This window comes from Lynx canadensis, chromosome B2 (genome assembly GCF_007474595.2).
Source record: "Lynx canadensis isolate LIC74 chromosome B2, mLynCan4.pri.v2, whole genome shotgun sequence".
In the NCBI taxonomy this organism is placed as follows: domain Eukaryota; kingdom Metazoa; phylum Chordata; class Mammalia; order Carnivora; family Felidae; genus Lynx; species Lynx canadensis.
In genome coordinates, this window is record NC_044307.1 from 115271150 (window position 1) to 115298136 (window position 26987).

General features: G+C 36.0%; 1 protein-coding gene across 1 annotated transcript in view; it reads left to right on the forward strand.

Annotated features, from left to right (window-relative positions):
* Positions 1–26713, forward strand: part of RSPO3 (R-spondin 3) — an 87013-nt gene extending 60300 nt beyond the window's left edge. The window contains exon 5 of the mRNA XM_030316288.1: positions 25507–26713. Within this exon, the coding sequence (XP_030172148.1) occupies positions 25507–25700 (194 nt within the window). The 3' untranslated portion in view covers positions 25701–26713. The remainder of the gene's footprint in view (positions 1–25506) is intronic.
* Positions 26714–26987: the final 274 nt, after the last annotated feature.

The following is a 26987-nucleotide window of genomic DNA, read 5'->3' on the forward strand; positions in this document are numbered from 1 at the left end:
AGTTCCATAGGAAATACAAAAGTATTTTTGATTCGTCATATTAAGCATTGGACTGTCATGAAACTCTATTCCTTTAAATTAAAATGCCTATTTCACAAGCAGTTCTCTGGAAAAGAGGTTTATGAATCATTAATATGTTCTTAAGTATCAATCTCACAATCAAAACCCAAATTGTTTAACATGTACAGCTCTTGAAATTAGAAATTGAAAAAAGTAATATCAAAATTCTGAGGTGGTATAAATCTTTATGTTCCATGGAGCCTCACTAAATAATATAACAACTGGAAGGGACTTTATTCACCTCTGGATACTAAAGAGTAGAACACAGTAATTCAGTTATTAGTTATATTATTCTGGGAACCTGATAAGATGATTAAAATAGAAATGAGACTTCTAGTTTGAAGAAGAAGTAAAAATGGCTTTCCAGAGGAATTACGATGGACCCAAAATCATATAACAAAAAGCCAAAAAACAGGAAAATAATGTGCTTAAGTTGTAGTCCTTATTCGATTCCAATAACCATATCCATTGACATAGATTCTTTCCAATTGGGCTGTGATTTAGTAATATGATTTGCCTAAATCCTGGCAGTTTTGCATAATTAACTCATGCAGTCCTTCAAAAATTCCAGGCATCTCTGCATTTTTGTTATCAATTCCGCTTTTAAAATGAGGAAATTAAGACACTGAATGTAAGTAGTGGACTTAAAGTCACACATAGTAATTGGCAGACACAGAACTCAAACCCAGACCTGACTCACAAGTCTAGTGAGATTTCAAGCAACTGAGGTGGAAACTGTTGGTAACTACCTAACAAGTGTTAGCTAGTCAGTAAGTGAAACAAGATTAGAACATGTCTCTTTTGTCCATTAATCCAGTCTCATTTCACGCTCTTTCCAACACTCCTCCCTCATGTTCAAGATAATCATTTATTTCTTTTTGTCTGACCTTTTCTAATTATACCCACCACACATGTGGTTGGAATTATCCATTATTTCTTATTATTGTCATTTTGTTGCTGATAAAATTGCGAATGTTCTGTTTCTACCACCAAATTTCCTAAGTCTTTCTGTTTTACAAACATTCTGTTGTTCAAAGAACAAGCTTGAACTTAATGAGCAAATTGGCTAATGATTCTCCTTTTACTTCAAATCACACTGATGTTTTAAAGCCAAATGGTTTTCACAAATTGTCAACATCATATTCAAATGCAGTAAATGATTATGTTAGCAGCATCATGCTGTCTAAACAAAAACACTGTCAGTCAATAGAGTCGGTGACATTCAGGCTCTAAGAGCATTGTGCAATTTTTCACAGGGTTATGTTTAAATATGAACACTAATAAAAATCCTTGTTTGGCTTTTTTAAATGTTATAAAAATCAATACCCCATTCAAATATACTAAAATAGCATTGAAAACATAAAATGAAATTCACTAAAAAACGTATTTCAAACGTTCAGATTTTTGATTCAATTTACAAAGTATGTATGGTCTCCCAAGTGTTGTGTGAATCAGTGAATATGCCAGACATGGAGCAAAGTTCCCACCCCAGGAGGCTTCCAAGCCTTAAGCAAGATGTAAGTGGATAGAGTTCCAAGAGAGAACATGATGTGCATGTTTGAATAAAATAGATGCAGCATGACTTTTGGTTTGTTCTTTGAGAACTCACGACTATATGGAAAAATCACATGCTGCTCTCAATTGCAGTAGACATCTGCTGAAAGCACATGAGATTGAGACTAGAGCAATGGTGCAAGATTTCTTCTAGAATATAGTAACTTATAGTAAGAACAAAATTCTTATTCTTACATTATAAATGTACAGCATGCTCACCCGTGTAGGCAAACAGAGGGCAGTAAGCTATTTGTTAAAAAAAAAAAAAAAAGGAGCACTTATTTCCTCCAGTAAGTATTGTTAGATATCCATTTACAGCCTTTAGTTTGGACAAAGAACAGCCCATTTCTAATGGTGTGTGTGTTTATGATACCTTGCTCTTGGCAAAGGCTTAAAAATTTAAGGAGGCTTTTAAATATTTTTTAGACATGAAATTGAACTCACAAAATAAGCTTAATGGCAAGTTAGTCAGAAACACATGGATATGTTTCTTTAAATTATGTACAGATTTTCAGAATTAAGATGTGGTAAAACCTACTAGTGGTCTATTAAGCCATCTAAGTCACTAGAAACATAATTAGAGATTTTCAAATTCAAGGATGTCCTAATGGAAATAAGAATAAATTGGTGGTTGGCATTTTGGCATTGCTCACGTATTTTTACAAACACTTCATTTAGCCTCATGTTGGAATAGTGAATATGCTCCCATCAGGAAAAGACCAAGAGGTGTGAAGACAGCAAGGGAAATGTGGAATGTTAAGAAATCAGGGTAATAGATACATATGAAACTGCTTCTATGCTGGACTTTTTGTTGTTGTTGCTGTTGTCTTTATAGGAAGATGTTCTGTGGGTTTTCAGGTTGACCCCACTGCTGCCATATTCCCTAGAACCATTAGTATGGAACTAGTCTTCATTTTCCTCAAAGTTTACTATGTGTGTTCTACCCAGTATTTTATTTTATCTTATTTTATTTTAATGTTTATTTTTGAGAGAGAGAGAGAGAGAGTCAGAATGTGAGCAGGGGAGGGGCAAAGAGAGAGGGAGACAGAATCTGAAGCAGGCTCCAGGCTCTGAGCTGTCAGCACAGAGCCTGATGCAGGGCTCGAACTCACAGACTGTGAGATCATGACCTGAGCTGAAGTCAGATATTCAACCGACTGAGCCACCCAGGTGCCCCTACCATGTATTTTAAAATAATATGTATGGAGTCAGAGAACTGGAAACATAGTTACCAACTTTATTTTAAAAAAGCCTGTTTTATGATGTATTTGTATTTATTTATTCTTAGCTATATGACAGGTTTCCATTTGAAGTACTCAGTAAAATTATCTTAGACCAGTTTTCAAAGAAGTCCAACAAAAATAGTGTTTAGATTTATGGAGAAGCTTTCTGTCTTTAGGCAGGTTTATTTTACTCTTTAAACTAGCCATGCCATCAGATGAATAAGGAACCCTTAGACTTCATTCATTTACACCCCTGACTTTAAGCACAGATGCATGAAAACTTATTCAATCTTAAAACTTTTTAGTGAGTAGATTTTACAGCACATTTCAACATGAAAAGAAGTGATTTCCCCAGCTTATTGAAAGCAATCAATGCTCACCTCACCCTCTTTACATTCTATAATTTATTCATCCTTTAGTATACACATTTTCCAAGTATAAGAGTTATTTATGATTTGTGATTATTTGATTCATGGTTGTGCTCCTATATTGTGTTAATCTTCAACTGTGCCCACTTGTTTTGTTTTATTTGTCTAACTTATAAAATAGAGGCCCTTATTGAAGGACCTTTATCAACGTCCCAAAGCACATTATTTAGTTTTTTCAGGGCAAGGGAGGGTATGTATCTTGCTGAATATTGAAAACTCCAAAAATCCAAAGCAGTAAGAGCTTTGCTCATGTGAATTAAAGAATAAGTTTGAAAGACATTCAGCTGTGTTACTTTCTTAAATTGCATATGGTTAATCTATTGCTGCCAAATGGAAATTGGTTAGATGGCTGCTTCAGTTATCAAATAATACTACCTAATAACATTGATTATTTTTGTAAGTGAGTATAAAGTGCTGGAAAATCTTATACTTTCTGATAATTTAAATACCTCTAAAAACAACCATTTGTTTCAATATTGAATTGCTTAACAAACCCCTTTTAGCCTGACAATATTGCAAAGGTTAATTTTAGTACACATCACAGTCTATTCTAAATCGTAGACTCCAAACTCATGAACTAAAGCTGATTTTTTTTATTACTTAGCATGATTTCTGCATCTCCATATTAGTCTCAGTCTGAAAACTACTAAGAATAGATTTAGCACCAAATCTGGATAATCTTAAAGACTGTATTCTTTAAGACTGGCTCACCAAATTGTCTAATACTGGTGAGTGAAGACATATTATATTGGATGAGGGTATTGTTAACCATATTCTCTCCAAAATTCATCTTAAAATGTTTCCTTGTAAGTATTGCATATTTATCATCAAAAACCATCACTATTATTTTAAAACACTTATAAAGTACCCATCTGAAGATGATATGCTCTTGGGTTCTTTGTAATGTTGAACAGATACAGACATAAAGACAAAAGCAAATTCCAGAGTATTTTTGCAGCTATGAAACCATCATAAAAAAAGGTTTGTGACCCCAATGTTACCTTAACATTGTCTTGAGCATTTCATATTTAATTATAGTAGATTACTCACCAATATAATAAATATAGATTTATGAGATTCTTTAATGTTCCTAAAACAAATGAAAACCACCAAAGAGGAGCCTTACCAACCCTGAGGTTGTCCAGATTGCATTGGCTCAGATTAAGTGGAAGATCATTCATCTCCAAGGGTCATGCAATTAATCTGAGAGTGGGCGTTAAAGCAATGACTAAGCAGAAAAGGAAGCTGAAGTACAAGCCTGTAACAAAAAGGGCTGGAGCTCCAGCATTAAGAAGCCTATTTCCTTTTTTGTGAATAGACCTAAAATACTTCTTACTATCAACTTCTTTGGATCCTAAAATCCCACTTGTTTAGGTCAGCTAAATTTTCATGACCATTACTGGTACAATACAGCAGGTGAAAAAAAAAACCAGACTTTCAAAAGAGCACATTGCATTTTAATGTCTAGGAAGAAACAAAGGAACTTTACCTCAGGAGTCAGCAGAAAGGATTTTAGGATAAATTTATGAGAATCTAGCGTTTGGACATTGAGAAAGCTCAAGACACAATTTAAAGAAGAAATATTCTACTCCAGGGTTTATATATTTATTTAATTTCAAATAAAAGTAAAAATTCGTCTTAAATTAGCTCAGGTGACACCTGTTGTAAAACATGAATTCCTTGTAGCTAAATTACTGTACTCTTGACAATCCCTATGATTCCTTGTGGCAGCAAATTTTTATTTTCTATAAACACTGTTTGCCCACCCCCGCCCCCCACCAATCCACTAATATTCTCAAACCTTACATTAGAAGCCAAGACTTCTTTTGAACTTGGTCCTTCCTTAATGGCAGAAACTTTCTCCAACTGGGGAGAATCCTGACCCAAAATTGGCCTGCCTCGGGGTTTTAATGTGATGTGCCATGGCTGATGTCTCATGAAAAGTGACTGCTAAGTCTGTTGCTCACATCAGTGTTCCCACTGGATATTTTGCTCATTTCTTGGGAATTTAAAAGAATAACAAATAACCAACAAATCATCAAAACTATAACATGTTACCCAATTCTTGGGACTAGGCCAATGACACTAAAATCTTCTTAAATATCACAAATGCAAATTCTCAGCCTTCCAGCTACCAAATTGTACTAAATGCGCACCAATGACAATTCCATATCTCAGCTGTACAGAAGGGGCGCATTCATCTGGTAGCTGTCAACCACGATGATCTGCGGCCTCCGTAAACCCAGCTGGCCGTACAGCAGGCAGGAGCTGCAGGCTTGTCCCAAGACAGCAGGGAGGAATGCCCTGTCACAAAGAGGATATAGATACAGATGTAATCTAGAATTGATCTGAGGTTGACACCCAATGTTCCATGACAGTAGTAGGTGCTTGTCACAATAACTTAATTCTGTATTCCATTAGAATTATTGATTAGGTGTGAATATAATACATAACAAACTATAGGAATGAATAATGAGAACTGGATCAAAAACTAAAATGATAAAATAAAAACTGCAAAGTTCTAAAATTGTACATTGAAAATATTTGCATCTACCTTCTCTCTTTTTGTAATTTGAATGCAAGCGATGAAAAACAAATGGAGAAAGGATTCACAGGAAGCCAAACCTTTACAAACGTGTTTTTTCCTCAAAAGCCAATTATTTAATGGCCGTCCAGGGAAGGGAGTCAGAGCCAAACGAACAGTGGTCTTTGTGTTTTGTTATTGGGGTTTTGTTGTTGTTTGTGTGTTTGAACAATAAAAGAGGATAATAAATTTTATTACCCTAGTATCAGTCTCACAATCTGTGGGATACAGGGGCGCCTGGGTGGCTCAGTCGGTTAAGCGTCTGACTTCGGCTCAGGTCATGATCTCGCAGTTTGTGAGTTCAAACCCCGCTTCACACTCTGTGCTAATATATGAGAGTCTGGAGCCTGCTTCAGATTCTGTCTCTCTCTCTCTCTCTGCCCCTCCCCTGCTCACTCTCTGTGTCTTTCTCACTCATATGTGGAACTTGAGAAACTTAACGGAAGACCATGGGGGAAGGGAAGGGGAGAAAGTAGTTTCAAACAGAGAGGGAGGCAAACCCATAAGAGACTCTTAAATACAGAGAACAAACTGAGGTTGATGGTGGAGGAGGAGGGGAAAATGGGTGCTGAACACTGAGGAGGGCACTTGTTGGGATGAGTACTGGGTGTTGTATGTAAGCAATGAATCACGGAGATCTACCCTCGAAACCAAGAGCACACTGTAGATACTGTATGTTAACTAACTTGACAATAAAACATATTTTTAAAAAAAGAAAAGAAAAAACAATAAGCCAGTGGGAGGGTGAAGACTTCGGTTTAAACCAAAATTATAATCTGTGGGATACAGTCCTTCTTTGGCTCATTTCTGAACTAGCAATGAAGTGTGACATGAAGCTGGTACTCGGTTAATATTAATAAGTATTTAATTAGCTGCTCTTCTAGGACTGCCCACCCTACAAGAGAACCTTTATAGTTACCTTAGATCCAAATATCAAAATGTTAACTAATTCTATTTCACTGTATAGATGTTTAAGCAATAGGTTATATGTTATAGTTGACAAGTGGAGACATTTTGTAGAATTTGGGCTGAACAACAACTATAAATGTTACAGACAACTCCTTGAGAATCTCTGAGGTATACACACAGGCTTCTTAATTACTAAACTCATAACACAATGTTATGTCTTAAAGCTGTTTTAATTTGAACCCTATTTTTGCACATAATCAAAAAATAAAAGATAAGTAATATGATTATATTGAGAGCAACTTAGTTTGGGGTATCCCTTCAAAGAGTTCCCTGAAATGATTGGAAGAATAATAAATAAAAACATTCATGCTATAAATATGTTAAGTTATAAGTCAAAATAAATAGTAGAATATCAGTTGCCTATGAATTTTCAGGGAAAAACAGGCTGGGCTAAGAGTCAACATCCACATAACATGACATTTATTGCCTTCTATTACATATCATATATAATATAATATTATATTACATTACATGTATAATTTTAGGCACTTCTAAAGGATGTTTATATTTTGTGAACTTTTTAAATGAAATCAATAAAATATGTGGATAAACAAAATACATTGTTCTAGATTTCAACTAGATTTTTTCATATTATAGTTCAAAAGTATGAAAATATTGCTGAGAAAGGAGCATCTGTGTCTTTTCACATATAACTTTTCTTGATTATTTTCTAGGAAGGCAGACTAAACATGCAGTTCTGACATAGTGCAGCATCCCATTTTGATTTCTGGTAATCTCAGAAGCCTTCACCAGCTAAAAAAAAAGTCTCTGAAAAGGGCAAAACTTTCTGACCTCAGGAGGTTCTAATAGGAAGAACTGAAGCAATGAACACCAAGAGTGCAGAAAACATTGGAATAAATTCCCCAAAGTTCTGTAACCACATTGGTGTGGGCGCACGGAGGAAGGCATAATTTCATTCTTAAAGAATCTCCCTGTTTTCACATTCTTTCATTTCTGTTAAAGCTGATCTTGCAGATGATATAGTCCAGATGAATTTCTGCTTAATAGGAACTCTTGTTCACATATTGACACTGAAAATGTATTCACCGTATATGTAAAAAAATAAAATGGTGAGGACCCATCTTTTTTCCCAATTTGGCTTAGAATTTATCAGATAATTTTTAGGAGAAGTACATTTTTGATTCACACAGTGTTGGATAAAGAAAAGAGGTAGGAACTTTTAAAAAAAATAGTATGCGTTTCTTTTTGACACTTGGCTGTCTTTGATTAATTTATCATTTTGTATCTGTTATTAATAAATTTAACTTCTCTAATTCCTGGATCGAAGTCTCCAGAAAGGAACTTAAAGTACTTATGTTTTAATAGTCGGTGTAGACGTTAGTCTTGTATCTTCACTGCTCCCAGATGGGGTAATTTATAGGACAATTTTATTTATTGGCTCACATCATCCCCAGAAAGAGATTTCTTTACTGAAAATAGCATAAAGAAACCGACAAAGCATATAATTTTGACAAAGGAAAAGTAAGTCTGATAAAATACCTTGTCCTCCTAGAAAATTTGTGTTTCTGCATTGAATTGTCATTGAACTGTTTAGTTTAAACCTTGTGGTGTCACCATTCATCTCGCTTTGCATGATTCTAGCTCTGAACATACTGTCTACTCCTCCTTTCATTTGCTTTTATGTATTAAGTTACTACTATACTCCAGGACCCATGCTAGATGCTAGAAGTGAAAATGACAAGCAAGATATACAAATATGTATGAGACTCATTTGAGAGTTCATAATTTAATGGGAGAGTCGATTGTAAACAAATGGCAAAATAGATGGATGGGTATGATGCTCTAGAAACAAAGTGGGTAAATTGTTATTGGCTCTTATAGAACAATTAGAATTTTTCCAGCTCAAGAAGCTTTCCTTTGAGGAGCAGCATCTAAGGCATAAGAACAAGAGCATACAATGACCAACCAATCGTGAGATACATAGTGTGGCTAGTGGAGAGGCACGCTAGGGAAAGAAATAATGCTCTATAAAGTTTGGGAGTACAGGCACTAGAGAGATTTAAAAACAAGACACTAACAGGAACAAGAGACCAGCACCCTGTGCTATAAGAAAATAACGTGTCAACAAGGTGGAAAACATCTAGAAAAAAAAAAAAAAAAAAAAAAAAAAGCAATATCCCTAGTTTTGCAAAAATACATTCCAGAGATATTAAGAAGCTTGAACTAAATGAGAATGAAGAGAGAATAACACATTTGAGGGATATGTGAGAGGTAAATTTTTCACAATTTTACTAAAGCAGATGGACTTGAGTGGGTTATGGACTTCCACCAAAAGTCTTAAGAGAATGAAGTTCCCCTGAGGTTTTATCCTACTCAGATTAAGGCTGTTTTATTTTCAAAGGTGACTTGATTCACTCAACTATTTTACATTTTTACAGAAATCATTGTTACCATCATCATCATTATTTAAAGGGTTATAATTTCATAATTCTTTCCATTTTCTAAGTACCTATATATATATATCATTCGTTCCTCACACATGCCCCAAAAAGTGGGAATAACAGGAACAATCCATTTTAATTTATAAATGAGGCAGCTGAAGCTCAGAAAGTACTTCATTTAAGGTCACATAGCTAAGTAATATAGCCAAGTCTAAAATGCACACTTTCTGATAACCATTTCAGAGGTTTTTTTTATTTAATTTTTTTATAATTTGAGAGAGAGAGAGAGAGCACAAGCAGGGAGAGGGCCAGAGGGAGAGAGAGAGAGCATCTCAGCAGACTCCTCGCTCGGCCCAGAGCCCGTTGCAGCTCCACCTCACAACCCTGGGATCATGACCTGAGCTGAAATTAAGAGTCGGATGCCCGACCCACTGAGCCACCAGGCGCCCCTGATTTTTGATATTGAATTTAATGCCACACATATTTTTAAGCACATGGTTTTTGTTTTGTTTTGTTTTTAATATGGTCTTGAGAATTTCTTTAACATTAGGAATGGACAATGGCTAAATGGTTTGACAGAGAATCAGACTCAGATCTAAGACCTAAAGTCAAGGTCACAGAAGCTATACTTTACTGCTTCCCTGATTCCCTGATTCCCTGCTGGAGAATTGTTAGGGAAGACTTCATGAAGAAAGCAGCCTTTGAAATGTATCTTGAAAGATGTATAAAAAAATCACAAGGAGTGATTTTCAAAACACTTAACAAGTCCAGTAAAATATGTTCATATATTAATCCATGTAGGAATCAAAAATGTCAAATATACCTACATAATGAATACAACTGTTTACAATGTGTTGTAAGCGATAGTGAAAATCATCTATGATCTGAGTGTTCTCTGAAATACTTGATGATTTTTAAATTTTTTTAATGTCCATTTATTTTTGAGACACAGAGACAGAGCATGAGCAGGGTCGGGGAGTGGGGGTGGGGGGCAGAGAGAGAGGGAGGCACAGAATCCGAAGCTGGCTCCAGGCTCTAAGATGGCATCACAGAGCGCGAGACAGGGCTTGAACCCACAAACCATGAGATCACGACCTGAGCCAGAGTCAGACGCTTAACTGCTGAGCCACCCAGGTGCCCCTGTAATATTTGATGATTTTTAGAAATCACAGATATCATTGTCTGTTTAGACAGATTCACACACCCATACCCAGATGTGTTCATACTCAAGAAAGGCTGCCCAGTAAACATTCTGTGTAACTCCTCAAGGTTGCTGCAACTAAAAAGTACCAACAGAGTTTGCAGGGCTCCCAAATGCATTTGATTAAGGGTGACCCAGGTGTAATGGAGAAGATTTTCCCTCTCATCTACCACCTCCCTAACCCCCAGCACAGCAGAAAGACAAATCTGCCAGTGTTACATCTGCCGTAAGTATTTTACTCCTAGGTATTTTTAATCACCTCCTACTACCACCCCTTTCCCTAAAAATGCCCTGAAGATAAGGGAAAGGCTTATAGACAATCACTGACTACATGTTCCCTTTTCTACCTCAACATGGTCTTCTGGTACAGAGGAAGATTGTTCACTTTGCTCAGAAAATAAAAACCAAAACCATGGGTTATCAAAAAGCATTTATCCCTTTAAAACCTTTTTCTATTTCAGCTGGCCTTTTTATTTCAAAGATCACCTTATTTGATTCTTAAATATTCAAATGAATGTTCGTTTTCAGGGAGATTGAGTAAAACAGAGTTCATTCCTTCAGGAATTGCCACAGTTCCTTTAATTTTTAGCTCATTTGTTTAAGTCTTTCCTAGGACTTTCTCTCCCCATTAATTGGATTACACATACCATTTGCTGCCCTTGCTACACCCTCTTGAATTGGAAGTTTCATCATACTACCCAACGGCCCTTTATTTGGGCGGAATTCCTCTACAAGCAAAATTTAATAGATCACAACAAAAGCCATGGTCATTCAAAATCAAGAGGAAAATCAGACTTCTGAGACTGTGTAGTACCACTTCAAAAGCTCCAAGACTGGGCCAAGACGTGCCAGGATCATATTTCACTTTAAAAGAAGACTATATTCCCAACTCCACCAAATAAAGCATCATTCATGCCTGCTACAGAAGACAATTTAAGGAAGAAAAGGTTATTTTGCCATCTTTCAACTTTTCACAATCATCCAAGTCCCTTCCTCTCTTCCTCCATTTCCCCTTTCCCACCCTTTCCCTCACTACTGCTCATTCTCCACTCTCAGAAACTTTTTGTGAGGCCACTGATTCCCAGTTTGGGCCTGGGTCCACATTCCCCACCTCAGTGAAACTTCAGAGCCTTCAAATCCCTGAAACTGTTCTAGAATTTAAATTCCTTCTCAATATAGAAGACAGTAGGATACCTCTCCGTTGCAACCTGGACTTCTAACTTCTCTTCTTGAAGCAGCCTTAGGGATACATTAGTTATTTGTCATTGGTTTGGCCCCAAAGATGATCTTCTAGAGCATAATAAGTCAAATTATTTCCCTGCGACCATGATGTAGCTTTCTGGAGCAGGATGTTGTCACTTGAAGCCCATATTGGAACACATGTGGCTTACTGGCTGAGGACTCCATAATAATAAATAGCACTCGGGGTGCCTGGGTGGATCAGTCAGTTAAGTGTCCGATTTCAGCTCAGTTCATGATCTCACAGTTTGTGAGTTCGAGCCCTGCATCGGGCTCTGTGCTGACAGATCAGCCTGGAGCCTGCTTTGGATTCTGTGTCTCCCTCTCTCTCTCTGCCCCTCCTCCACTGGCACTGTGTGTGTGTCTCTCTCAAAAATAAATAAACATTAAAAATAATAATAATAATAATAAATAGCACTCATTAAGACAAGTTGTTTGAAATACTGGGTAATCATGGCATGCTTGCATATGTAAGAATAACATCAAAGCATCTCTCCATATCTGTCCTTCCCCCAAACAAAATGATAGGCATGAAATCAAGAAAAGAGTATTATTTATCTTTCATTTAAGTTTTTCAACAAATATTTATTGAGTATCTACTACATACAGGCTCTTGACAAAAAAAAAAAAAAAAAAAGCAAACCTACCCCAATCTGGAGCAACGGTACCAGTGCTTTACCTGTGTACCTGGTATGTGGCCCTCATAAACCTCAAGGTTCTCTGTGTACAAACTTGTGCAAATGAATCAGAAAACTACTGCTAGAAGCCCCAGTATTACCTACCCACCAACAAAATAACCTGTTCTGAGAATTGTGTTTCTTTTGAAATATTTTTATAGGGAATCAAAATTAAAGTTGAGTTTCTACAAAGAAAAGTTCATCGGGGCGCCTGGGTGGCGCAGTCGGTTAAGCGTCTGACTTCAGCCAGGTCACGATCTCGCGGTCCGTGAGTTCGAGCCCCGCGTCGGGCTCTGGGCTGATGGCTCAGAGCCTGGAGCCTGTTTCCGATTCTGTGTCTCCCTCTCTCTCTGCCCCTCCCCCGTTCATGCTCTGTCTCTCTCTGTCCCAAAAATAAATAAACGTTGAAAAAAAAATTTAAGAAAAGTTCATCATTTTTGCGATTATTACTACGTTCTTCCTAATACTACAAAACGTAGAAGTATCATTCAGTATCACCTTGACTTATTACAAAAGCACCTAGAAATATAGATAAAAATTCAGCAGATAGTATATTGTTATACACTTAGGTACTCAATCAAAACAATGGAAGAAAATGAACCAGTTGGCAGCAAAGAAATAGGACATAGGGATAATATCAATGTTGGGAGAGAAAGTCCACATATAGAAGATTGAGTTTCCAAAGAACGAAAGTAGTTCTTTAATTGCTTCTGCATTAATCAAATGCTTATTAGAGGACCATATTCTTTTTTCTCACAACATGTTGAGTCTGTGAAGAAAAAAGAGGATGCAAATGTTAATTTGGCATATGGAAAATATGTTTGGTAAGAAAAAGTTAAAAGTCATATAGCCTAGCAGAGTCTGTTAATTTTAAAGATTCAAGCAGCTGGGGCGCCTGGGTAGCTCAGTCGGTTAGGTGTCCGAAGTGCTGACAGCTCAGATTCTGGAGCTTGCTTCAGATTCTGTTGTCTCTCTCTCTCTCTGCCCCTCCCCAGCTTGGACTCTGTCTCTCCCTCTCTCTTAAAAATATACATTTAAATAAATAAATAAATAAATAAATAAAGGTTCAAGCATCTGAAGAACCCTTATAATAAGATGAATCTCCTTTTAGAATGTTAAAAATTAAATGCGAAAACAAGCTTTCTGTCTCTGAATTGATATTTTAGGGGCACTTGGGTGGCTCTGTTGGCTAAAAGTGTCTGGCTTTGGCTCAGGTCATGATCTCTTGGATTGTGAGTTTGAGCCCCACAGCTGGCTCTGTGCTGACAGCTCAGACCCTGAACTCTGCTTCGGATTCTCTGTCTCCATTGCTTTCTGCCCCTCCCCTGCTTGCTTGCTCTCTCTCTCTCTCTCAATCTCTCTCAAAAATGAATAAACATTTCAAAAAATTGAATTGATATTTTAAATCCACCTAAAAAATAGAACTTTTCCATTTACGGTGGAAAGGAACCGACAAATAAATATGTACATATATAGTTATATTTATACACAAACATAGACACACATTTGCTGTACATGTGCCCACCTCCCCAGCTCTCCTCTCCCACCCTAACACCCATCAATGCAGTGATAAAAGGAGTACAGTGAAAGCTGTAAAATGAGATGTCATAAAATCTTACCAATCTTGTTTAATTATAGGGTCCATATTTCTAGGTTAGTGAACATTCAATTGCTAAAATATTTTAGAGAAATTAAATCAGTTGCATTCCACTCAAGTGTATGTAACCACTATTGATGAAGTAATTACAAGGAGCTATCTTGCTGGTTATAGAAATGCATGTGGAAAGTATTTCCAATTAAGAACAGATATTTGCACGAACAGAGTAGGATAAAAAGTATTTAAAACAGGGGCGCCTGGGTGGCGCAGTCGGTTAAGCGTCCGACTTCAGCCAGGTCACGATCTCGCGGTCCGTGAGTTCGAGCCCCGCGTCGGGCTCTGGGCTGATGGCTCAGAGCCTGGAGCCTGTTTCCGGTTCTGTGTCTCCCTCTCTCTCTGCCCCTCCCCCATTCATGCTCTGTCTCTCTCTGTCCCAAAAATAAATAAACGTTGAAAAAAAATTAAAAAAAAAAAAGTACTTAAAACAGTTTGCATTATCTACCATAAGTGAAATATGCCGCTTATGATCTTATTTGCCTCATGAATGAAATTTATTTCTTATAAATTTTAATATAATACAGGCTAAGTGAGATTTTTCTGTTTTCCATACTAGTTAAGAAATCCATAGTTTGAGGGGTACCCGGGTGGCTCAGTTGGTTACATATCTGACTCTTGACCTCAGTTCAGGTCTTGATCTCTGGATCATAGGTTCAAGCCCCATGTTGGGCTCCATATGTGGAGCTTACTTTAAAAAAATCAATAGTTTGAGATAGCATCTGTAATTAAACTTTTTTTTCTAATACTGAAGCAAGGTGAAAACATTTGAGAATGAGATGCATTAAAAAAGTGAGCTTTACATAGGTAATCAATAAATAGCTGAAAATATTAAATTATAGCTACAGAGGTGTATAATATCTCTACCAAAAATATCATTGAGTAACACGTGCTAAATAGGAGATTTGGTAGTTGTTTTTCCCTCTGTGATGTAATTCCAGATCAGAGTTTCATTTTTTCCCCAATAGAACAACAAAAAAGAAAAGAAAGAATGGGCTGTGGTACAATGAGAATTAGACATCAGAATCAACTAGTGCATAAAATGATGAAAGAGATTAGAATAGTATCAATGTTTCTTATATAATCAATCACTGCAAATGTGTCAGCAAGTTTGAGGCATCCCCTTCTGTCAATACAACCAAGTAGACAATCTGGGTTAGGCAGGAAGTACAGCATAGTCAAACATGGCTATCAACACTTCTTTCACTGTCTCAGAAGAACAAAATTCTGAGACAAGTTCTTGGAACAAATGGAAATTTATCCAAATGAAAATCAAATGATAAATGCCAAGAGAATATTCTTTCCTTGGAATTCTTTCAGTTCTTCAGCTTAACCAGCTGGAATGAATTTTCAAGTAGCATTTTGTTCAGCCTTTTGAAATGAAGGACTTTTCTGTTAATTGGAAAGCTATATTTCATCAAAGATGAAGACTGTGCTCTTGGCTTAGTGATTCTCTTTTTAAAAAAATAATAAAAGAGAGAGACAGAGAGAGAGAGAGGGGCATTTGGTGGATATTTACCCTCAACAAATTCCAGAACATGTATTTCAAGTGTGAAAGACTGAGCTGTGAGCCTATATACATACCTAACTAAAGAAAACTGGGGAAAATTCAAATACCAGTGTTATTCTAAGCTCTGCATGAAAACTCGGTATTATACTGTGCTCCCTCCTGAGAGGAATATGTAAGGACAGAAAAAAAAATCAAACGTTATTAACTCTCAGAATCAAATATTGATACAACTGACGTTTTTGGTTTTCTAAGGTAAATGAATTGCATAAGGCAACAAATTTAAGGATTCTTTATTCTGTTACTTTAACATGTGTTTTGAGGACAGGAATAGCATGATTGTCAACTCAGAAAGATTTAGAGCAAGAAAATAAAATTAACCAGGAAAAAAATATTTAAGACTCAGATTTTCAACACAACCTACACTTTAGACGGTACTTGCAACTTAATTGTTGATTAATGATATGTTAAATACACATTTAAAATTTAAATTGACACAGAATTAAGCAAACTGATTTATCACAAAGAATGTGAAAAGTTCTTCAAAGGAGTTAATTATACTGTAATACTAAAGAAATAATGTTTCCAGCCTTCTTAAGGGAATCCCTCGATAAGTATTCTGAATGACAATTATGTATTCTGTTTTATAATAATTTTATAAGAAAGCCTATTTATGATGCTATTTATATACTTTAAGTCTGGCAATATGTGTATGATAGGAATGATCAAAGAGGTTATTTTACTGTTTTTTAAAAATATTTAAATTGCTGCAATAGATTTTTTAAAGAATGATGTGAAAGAAATATTTGACATAAAAATTCCTTAGACTCAGACATATTTTGTACCTTGACATATAAGCTGATGGTCTATAGCAGCAGGCAGCATAAGCCTCAGATGGGCAATGAGGAGAGAATTGTAAAAAAAAATAAACTCATCAACTTTTTAGAAATAGTCATTAATATTTGAGAAGACTGGTCTAAACTGAAAATTTCAGAAAGGACATTTAGCAGTGCAACTAGGCAGGCTTCAGTCATTTTTTAAACAGTGGAGCCAGCCATACCATTATCTAAATTTCTAAAGAAAGCAACATACACATTAATCCCCCTATTATAAGTTTATAAACAGTATATAAAACCATCAAAATATTATATGCAGAGTGATTTTTTTCCTTAAGAGACCAGTTAATATTCATTCCACAAACTGGCCATGAATTTTACAGTAAAAGTAGTGAACTAAATTTGACTGAATTTAATAGGTGAAATTTACCAGCACACCCTTTGACAATAAGTGAAAATCAGAATAAGTTTACATGCTTATCCAATAGATACAATTTCATAAGATCCAAGATCTAGTTCAAAACATATTATACAAACATGCTTAGATCAAGAAATTTTCAACATATGAATTAATATGCGTGATTTAGTTTCCAAGAGTTTTATAATCTAACCGAATGTGGTGGGTAGAATCTCAAAGAGATTTTACATTGAAAGAAAACAACAAACAAACAAAAAAGAACATTGCAAACACTAATTACAAATGAATTTTAATCAAAAGGTAGTTGATTCAAGAGAAATAAGCTTATATAAAAGAATACTAAACTTAAAGTAGTTATGTAAGTGAAATAGTTATAGAAATTGTAATGCCTTACTATGTTTTTTTTAATATTATAAAATTAAAATATAAGATACCTTTTACTTTCATGATGAGTAGGTTGTAAATATTGCAAGTAGTAAAAAAAAAAAAAATCTTTGGGTGCTTTCTCCTTTGCACTTTTAACTATTCTTTTAACACTGATGATTTACAACCGGAAGACATTTTAGTATGCATAGTATGCAATATCCAGTATCTTTAACAGTTTGTGTTGGACTCTAGCTAATGTCCCTCTTGAGTGCAGAGTCCAAGCTAAGGTTCTGGTCAGCAGAAGGAATGAGATGGAATGGAGTTACCTTGGGTGAAAGGGCCGTGGAAATTTCTGTCAGCACATAGAGCTAAAATTCAAAATTTCAGATCCTGAATCTTCAGTGAGTGATGAAATTACTTAAACAACAGAGGGAAAAACTGTCAAGGCAAACTGAAAATAATCAATTCCTAAGGAAAGTATTCGATTTCACAAAAGAAAGTTTATTGTACTAAAGCAGATCATGAAAATAAAGGTTCTAAAAAATTGTGATTTTAGATATTTATGATGTTTGCTATAAATAAAATGATTTATATTAGGACTGCATTCATGCCTTACTGGGATTTTTAAACTTAAATCATTAGAGTTTCTCTTTCTCCCTTTTGATATTGAGTGTAACAAAATATAAAAATCTCTGATAATTTTATTAGGATTTCAGAAATGTAGCAGTGGAGTTTAGAGGTAAAATAAAATTTCTAAATAAGTTATAAATGGCATAATATGTAAATAATCTCCAAAACCCACAGTACTACATCCTACATTTTTGTGACTGGGAAGGTGATGGAAATACTGAAAAATAAGTAAACTGTAGCAGTAAGAAAGAAGGAAGAGAGGCAAGAATGTGGTGACTGGATGGTGCTGACATAAAACATCTCTTTCAAAATGCTGTTAGGATCTGATGAGCAACTTGCTGCTCAGAATTCAAATTACAAGAGGTTAAGAAAGTATACTCTAAACCATAATTTCTATCAAACTCTCTGTTGTGTTTAGTCCACACCCTTTCCTTTTTTTTTACTCAGTAGCTTAAATATGAACTAAAACAAGGATGCCGTGCCACAGTGTGCTCTGTTAAGATGTGATGGGGGGCAGAAGAGCACTGTGGTTAAGAGCCTCATTGTCCTCAGTATTAGATGGAGGTTATAGTAGAGTTTTTAGACCCAACGCTCTCACTTAGAAGTGTGCCTGGTATGTGTAAGTGTCCATTAAACTTTAATTATCATTACTCTTACTATTTTTAGAAATAGACTGCCCTGTCATCTTCACCATGGTTATTGCAACAGGCTAGTAATTGGGAGTTACTGAGCAAAGAGGGTAGAAATACAAATAACCTAGCCTAAGAAAAGGTGAGGGAGTAAGGAAGGTCCCTCTGAAGGGGTGACATTGGGGCAGAGAATTAAACACAAAGTCTGAGTTAGAGCAAGGGATGTAGAAAGTGCATTCTAGTAAATGTATCAAATACATGGGGTCAGGAAACATATTGGGTTCTGGTGAGTAAAGTGCAGGAGTGAGTAGGAACAGAAGTATGAGGCCATTAAGAAACTTAGGTTTATCCCTTTCACCTCCTAAAATTTATACTCAGTGTGTTACAGTCAGAGCAATCTTGTTTCTGAATTCCCAAAAAGAATGCAACACAAATAGATTGCATCTCGTATATTAGTCCTTTTCGAATGGTGGGAAAATGCTATTTCAGTCTTAATATGTTTTAATGATCAGAGCTATCTTTGCAAAAATGGTTCAAGGTAATTTCCCAAATTAACAGCATTCGGTGGAGTCTGTAATGCTATGCTAAATTATTTTTCTGTGAATAATTAATCAGAAGCATCTTGGAAGTTAAGTAGAAATGCAATGAAATTAATTCAGGTATTAAACTAGAGAGTAAATAATTCAGGTAGCTTTAAACTTCAGTTTGGATAATTTAAGTGCCTATTTTCAAAAAGCTATCCATTCCTTTATATTTTCACTATATTTGTTATAAACTCCTAGGTTAAAATAATAGCAAGGAAATGAGTATTCCAATTTATTTTTTAAAAAACAAAAAATAAAAAGTTTGAATGTATTTCTCAAGTTAATTCTACTTGGTAATAATACAGCTGAGAAGGTCTGACTTTCAACCTGTTCTTTACCACTGGGTCAGGCTGTCCTGTGTTGGTATAGCTCACAATTCAAAAGCCTTTAAACATGTATCTACCTACTAGATTATAATTGCCGAAGAAGTAATACTACAGCAATTTCCCCTCCTCTTCAAAATTCCCCCAGTGATATATTAACTAAAAAGAAAAATATTTTGAATTTCCTTCCTCTATACATAAAAGTAAGGTCAATTCTAGATTTATAAATCATCAGGTTAACCCCATTTTCACATCATTTGTGCTTTTTTAAGGTATAAAACCATGCATTTCCAATTGAACTTCATTCCACACCCAATAATGAGAAAAGACCTAGAAATAATAAACTTTATATTTTAATGGGATATTTACTTAATTGGTTTTAGTTATAATAATTGATATTTAATCCTCAGTCTAGGGTGTGGGATACATTTTTAGCTTTTTGAGAAAATTTTTAACAGCTTGCCTTGGAAGTGAAGCTCCATAAAGCTCAATGGCTCCCCTTAGTGATGTCTTGCAAGAAATTCACCAAGAAGCCACCTTCATAAAGACTTCTGCACAGACATTTCTAAACATTCAGAAAATTGTGAATTAATATTCACAATTTGACTAATTCTCAACAAATAAATCCCATCTGTGATTCTGGGGAGAGCAACTTTTTTATTTATAACCCTATTACATTTTAAAAGGTAATTGAGCATTTTCCAGTTTTCATTTTTCACTTGGAACTTAAATATGTAATACAAAATTTAGGAAAAATAATTCAGGCCCATTTCCTTTTCTTGCCATTCTTTTTTACATGTTTATTCCTTTTAGCTCATATTTCTATTTGAACAGGTTTTTAAAAGACAGTCTGCAACTGATTTTCATTTTGTATCTAGGTGTCTATTCCAGATACACCTAACCAGAAAACTTGCCTTAAAAGTTAGTAGCTACAGTATGTGAAAAAAAAACATACTTTATATATAAGAAATTAAATGAGAAACCGTGAGATGTGAAATAAATTCTAAGAGTATACATTTAGGGAAATTGGACCTCCTCTTGGTCTACAGCTATGGTTCTTTTTTTTTTTTTTTCAAATTTTAAAAATTTGTTTTCATTTATTTTTGAGAGTGAGAGAGACAGACCATGAGCAGGGGAGGGGCAGAGGGAGAGGAAGACACAAAATATGAAGTAAGCTCCGGGCTCTGAGCTGTCAGCACAGAGCTGGACACAGGGCTCAAACTCACGAACTGCGAGATCATGACCTGGGCCGAAGTCGGACATTTAACCAACTGAGCCACCCAGGCGCCCCTACAGCTATGGTTCTTAATTATGGCTGCACATCAGAATAAACTAGGAGTGAACGTATTATTCACTATAGGTTCCTGGGCCCATCATAAGAGCTACTGAATCATAAACTCCAAGGGTGGGGCCTAGGAATATGTATTTTTCAAAGTCACCTATACTTGGAAACCTGGTCTGCAGAAGACCCTAGGAGGTGCTTAGATAAATGACTAATTATTTCTGTATTAATAAGAAATAATTTCACTATCACAAAAACATCAATCATGTATTCAATTACATGATAGTGGTTTGCAATGAAATATTAAATAACACGTGTCTAGAATGGTCTGCACAGAGATTTTAGGTACTCTTAAAAGTTAAGGCTCAAAAATAAATACCTGTCACTGCCTATACTCCCTCTATGGATTCTAATTACTTTCAAAGTGTCCCTGAAATAAAAAAAAATAATGTCACATGTCAGAGTATCCCATTGGCCTTTTGTAAACTAGTCACAGAAATATCCAAACTCTGCCTTGCTCTCAGATTCTGATTCTTGCCCTTTTCCAGTTTTCAGTATCACTGATCCTCAGGACTAACTCCCAACATGGCAGTTGAGTCCAGTATATCGTTCCAGCTTCTCTGAGTAATGTCCTATATATAGACTCTGATCAAACCAAGGAAGTCTACTTTTTTCAGCTCCCCAGATTCATCATGTCCTTGCATGCCTTCATTGACAATATTGTTCACTGCCTGACATGCCCTTTTTCCCTCCGTGGCCTGGCAAATGCTCATTCATTCTTTAAGGCTCAGCTGAAACATCACCCTGTCTGGGGAGTTTTCTTTCGATCTCCATTGGCAGAGTTCAGTGCTTTCCTTGCTGTGCTCCCAGTAGGATCTTGTTCGTGCTTTTCTCTATTTTAGCATTAGCTTGTAACTATAATTATTATGCCTGTCTCCATATCTCATTAGTGTCCCCAGGTTTTAGTGCACATTTTGGCATGGAGTAGAGGCTTAATTCATGTTTGTGTAATGAGTTAATAACATCAGCTTTTATTTCACCCATGATTGACGTGTGCCCACCACTATGCTAAGTGCATTGTAAGTATCTCATGTAATCTTTACAACATTTAGTAGGTAGTAATGATTATCCGTATGGTAAATATCAGAGAGCTAATCCTGAGAGATACCAACAAATTGTCAAAAGCCACACAACTTGTTGGTGACAGACCTAGAATTTGAACACTGTGTTTTTCTGACTTTAAAAACACCATTGTTGGGGCGCCTGGGTGGCGCAGTCGGTTAAGCGTCCGACTTCAGCCAGGTCACGATCTCGCGGTCCGTGAGTTCGAGCCCCGCGTCGGGCTCTGGGCTGATGGCTCAGAGCCTGGAGCCTGTTTCTGATTCTGTGTCTCCCTCTCTCTCTGTCCCTCCCCCGTTCATGCTCTGTCTCTCTCTGTCCCAAAAATAAATAAATGTTGAAAAAAAAAAATTTTAAAACACCATTGTTAAACAAATGTTTGCACCATAGTGCTTCTCTGCAAAGGCTCAGAATGTGCTCAATTGCTAATAGCAATTTCTCTTGGACAGTGTCTATCTAACACTGCCCTCATACCTGGAACATCGAGGGATGATAAACATTCTTTTAATCGTGAGAGCCCTCTACAACCCAATTCCATTGCCTGTGTGCATGTGTATACATGCCTAAGCAGTGAATGACAAAACACAAACATATATGTAAGATTGTGATAACTGGAATGCCTAGTTTGCAAAATTATCCAAAAAAAAAAAGTATAAAAACAACTATTGATCCCATCAATAAAAAGTCAGCAGAATAGAAAAAAAAGTCCCCTTTAATGAAAACCTACAAAATTTCCCCAATTGAACGTGATTTTTAATGGACTGCAGCCACTCTTCTGCATTTCTATTTTATTTCTTGGACAAGAAGAAAATATATTATTTATACAAAAGGGTAGTTAGTGTTTCCAACCACTAACACATGGCGCGTAAAAAATAATAATCCCATTCTTCTATTGTGCAATCACCCTTTGTTGGGCAACAACAATGTACAATGTGCTAGTTTCCTGTTGCTTTACTAGAGCCTCCCCTTACACTCACCGCCCAGACGAAATAGTTATTCCTTGGATAATAAAACTATAATACTGAGTTTCAAGCTACTTCCAAAAATGTGTCTGCCTGTCTTAAGAAATAATCATATCAGTTTGCTAATAAGCAGAAATACACTGTAAGCTGAGTATGTTGTCACATGTGGCTAAAAAACATACAAATCAATCTGTAACCAAGAAAGAAACAATATATTTCTTATGTATCCAGAACGTTATGGTTAAGATCACAGCTGTAAGATATTGGACCATCATCAAGAGAACAATGTCAAACACTGAACTTTTGGATAATTTCCATAAAAATTTTGTTTGGGGTCAGTAGTTTTTATGGAATTCTGGAATGATTTTCACTGACCATTTTTTTAGAGTTGAACTTGAACACCTCCAAAATGCTCCTCAAATGGAAATATTATGTAATCTAACCTTTGCAGCCATGTCCTTCTGAAAACCAAGCACATATCATGAAAACCAGCATTTCTTTCTTCCAGTTTGTACAGTTTCATGAAAATTACATTAGGCTACATATTTAAGAAGGTAAATTTACTCTTCAGTTTTCTCTATTTTGTTACCAAGTTCCTGTCAGCACTTCAAAGGTGTTAATAATTAAAGCCAGAATGAGAAAAAAACAAAACCAAACCTGGATTCCTTCCACCAAAATTTTATCAATCCAGCAATATTCTTTTAAGTGAAAAGAACAATGGAATTGGTGAATCAGTGTAGAACTAGCTCAGCTCTAGCCATAATATTCAACTCTTAACATTTTTTGTTCATATCCAAACAATTTGACTGCCTTACAGTGGTCTGAATTCTCATTTTTGTTAACTGTCTTTAAAGTTTAGAATTTGGAGGTGCACTATGTCGAGCCCAATGAAGCAAGTTTTCATAAAGCAGTTGGAAGGTTTTACAAATATAATCTCAGACAAAGCTAGTTGTGGCCTAAAATCATTAATCCAAGGAGACTGTGTTGGCTAAGGATATATATGCAGTATTAATAATATTGCTCCCTAGGATTCTGTAACCAGAGCTCAAGGAAAAGAAAGCCAAACCACTGAATTCAATATCTGCAGCCTATTTCAGGACATGAAAATATTTTGGTTCTCTCATGCAAATAAAGTCTCCAAAATACTTTTGTCCAAAATGATCCTTTGTAGACAGATACTAATTGCAAATGTTACACGTCTCAGTCTGTGGGGATATACATTATCAGAATTTGTCCCACATCAAGGAGTTAGTAGGTTCTTAATTTTCATTTCCTATGATTTTGATTTAATTCAGTACTTTCTCATTGGAATATATGTAGCAATGGATGTTACTAACACCATTCCCCGGAAATTATTTTGCACTTTAGAATATATATGTATGTATGTGTGTATATACATATATATAATGTTTACATGATTATAAAATATTTAGTTACTTTGCTGTCCAGAAATAAATGAAAACAGTCTATCCAATTTGGTGCAAGTCTCATGCACTTTGCTCAGATTACTCTCTTCCCCTAAAACTCTCAGCAAGTTTCCAATACCAACAGAATGAAACAGTTTTCCACCCTGGCTCCAGTCTACCTTGCAGTATGTCTTCCCACATCAAAACCTTAATATCATGTTGGTTCCACTTTTTAAAATGCACCATACTGTGAATACGAACTAAATCTATAGTTCAGACCCAGTTCAAGATCAGAGACCTCCATTGAATCCAGTGTATATCCAATAAATATTTGCTCATTTGATTGATAGAGACACAGTGTTCCTGCCCTTGTAGCTTATACCATAGGGTTATTGACAAGTTATAGTTGCCACCACCCCTGCATGTAATTGCAAAGGAAATTAATTTCAACATATAAACATTTGTGTTGAACTAAGGTACAGTTATCCTGGTTATTTGCGTATTTGTTATGCAAACCAGTTTTCTTTTAGTAGATGGCATGCAGTTATATCAGCAGACTGCAAATATGTAACTACTACTTGGAAAAATTTAAATACAAAATAGTGCCTTAAATGGGAGCCAGATAGCAAAATACACATTAAAATTTTCTTATATGGCAGGAATGTATTCAAAATTTTATATTAAATATTCAAAACTATAATGTATATTACCAACTATAGAACCCTCTAAGACTGTTCAGAATTATCATATATCCATTGCTTCCTTATATTTTGTGCTTCATGTTTACATTTCTTAAAATATAATACAGACTTAATCGAAAGTAGTTGAATAATTTAAATAGTAATTTGGGGTCGCCTGGGAGGCTCAGTCAGTTGAGCGTCTGACTTCGGCTCAAGTCATGATCTCGCGGTTTGTGAGTGCAGGGCCTGTGTCGGGCTCTGTGCTGACAGCTCAGAGCCTGGAGCTTGCATCGGATTCTGTGTCTCCGTCTCCCTCTGTCCCTCCTCCCCTCACACTCCATCTCTCTCTCTCTCTCTCTCTCTCTCTCAAAAATAAGTAATAAAAGCAAAAAAAAAAATTAAATAGTAGATATTTAGTATCTATGAGTACGATTTGCAACAGAGAAGTTTAACTCATTTTTTAAAACTTAGAATAACCAGGGGCGCCTGGGTGGCGCAGTCGGTTAAGCGTCCGACTTCAGCCAGGTCACGATCTCGCGGTCCGTGAGTTCGAGCCCCGCGTCGGGCTCTGGGCTGGTGGCTCAGAGCCTGGAGCCTGTTTCCGATTCTGTGTCTCCCTCTCTCTCTGCCCCTCCCCCGTTCATGTTCTGTCTCTCTCTGTCCCAAAAATAAATAAACGTTGAAAAAAAAAAAATTAAAAAAAAAAAAAAAAACTTAGAATAACCAAAGAGAGCATAGTTGAGTATATTTTTTAAAGGTGTATTCTTTCATTTTAGGAAAAAAAGAAAGGGAGAGGAAAAGAAAAAAACTTAATAAAGAAGAAAGTAAGGATGCAATACCTGATAACAAAGGTCTGGAACCCAGCAGAGAAACTCCAGAACAACGAGAAAACAAAGACAAACAGCAGCAGAAGAAGCGAAAGGTCCAAGACAAACAACAGAAATCGGTATCAGTCAGCACTGTACATTAGAGGGTCCCATGAGATTGTTGTAAACTCATGATGCTGCTATCTCAACCAGATGCCCAGGACAGGTGCTGTAGCCATTAGGACCACAAATGGACAACGTGTCAGTTACTGCTCAATCTAAACAACATTCCAAATAGTTGCTATAGTCTTCATACAAGCATAGTTAACAACAAAGAGCCAAAAGTTCAAAGAAGGGATGTTTTCAAATGGTTATCTTACATGCTTCTGTGCATTCCTGAGAGACAAGAAATCTTGTACATAACTATCAATAGGCTATAAGATGTAACAGCGTAATGATGACATCTGGAGAAGCACCATCTTTTCCCTATAAAAATAATTGTTCAAGCTATTGCTTTAAGAAGCGAAAGATAGTTCTGCAAATTCAAAGATGCAGTATCCCTTCAAAGTAATATAAGAGATCAGGGAAGAGAAACAGCCTTGTTTTGTCCAGGAGATCTAGAGAGTGCTCAGATACTAGGGCCTGGCATTTGGAATCATAGAATTTCTCAGCACAGAAACAACCGTGTTAAGATTGGTTCTATTGCCCTCACCTTGTCCTTCTGCAAGAAACATGAGAGTGTACACCAGAGTTAAGAATACCATATGGGATTGGAGAAAGGCAAAATGTGGAAGAAACCATAGCATTGGAGATGATTTCTGTGCTTTACAGGACTGTGAAGTGTTGTGATTACTGGGAACAGGTCTCCAATCTATGTCAGCACTGTGTGGTTCAGCCTCTGCTACCCCTCGGGTTATATAAGTCTGTAAACATGTACCTGTAACTTCCACAAACAAAATCATACCTATTAGAAGAAAATTCTGATTTCATAGAAAACAAAAGCTAGAGCAAGGAGAATAGAACATGTTTGCAAAGTCATGTGTTTTCTGAGGGAAAAACAATGTTATTACCTGCTTAATGGTCCACCTGGAACTAAAAGGGATACTACTTTCTAACAAGGTGTATCTAGTAGGGGGGAAAGCCACCACAATAAATATATTTGTTGATAGTTTTTAAAGTTTTGTTCATTTTGTTTTATTGTTTGTTTTTATTGGAAAGCTGTTACTCTTACAAACTCGTGAATTAGGAAAGAGGATTCTGTATCCTATGTAATTTGAACATATTACATTTCTCAATGTTTGTTTTTTGAATCCACCTTTATGTAAGTACTAGAGATTTACTTATAGGATATTAGGAGATATTTATTCAACTTCTCTCTTACTCAACAAAATTCTACTATAGATGCATAGGCCTCCCAAAATTATTTCACTGCTCCCCATTCATTGTTTAGA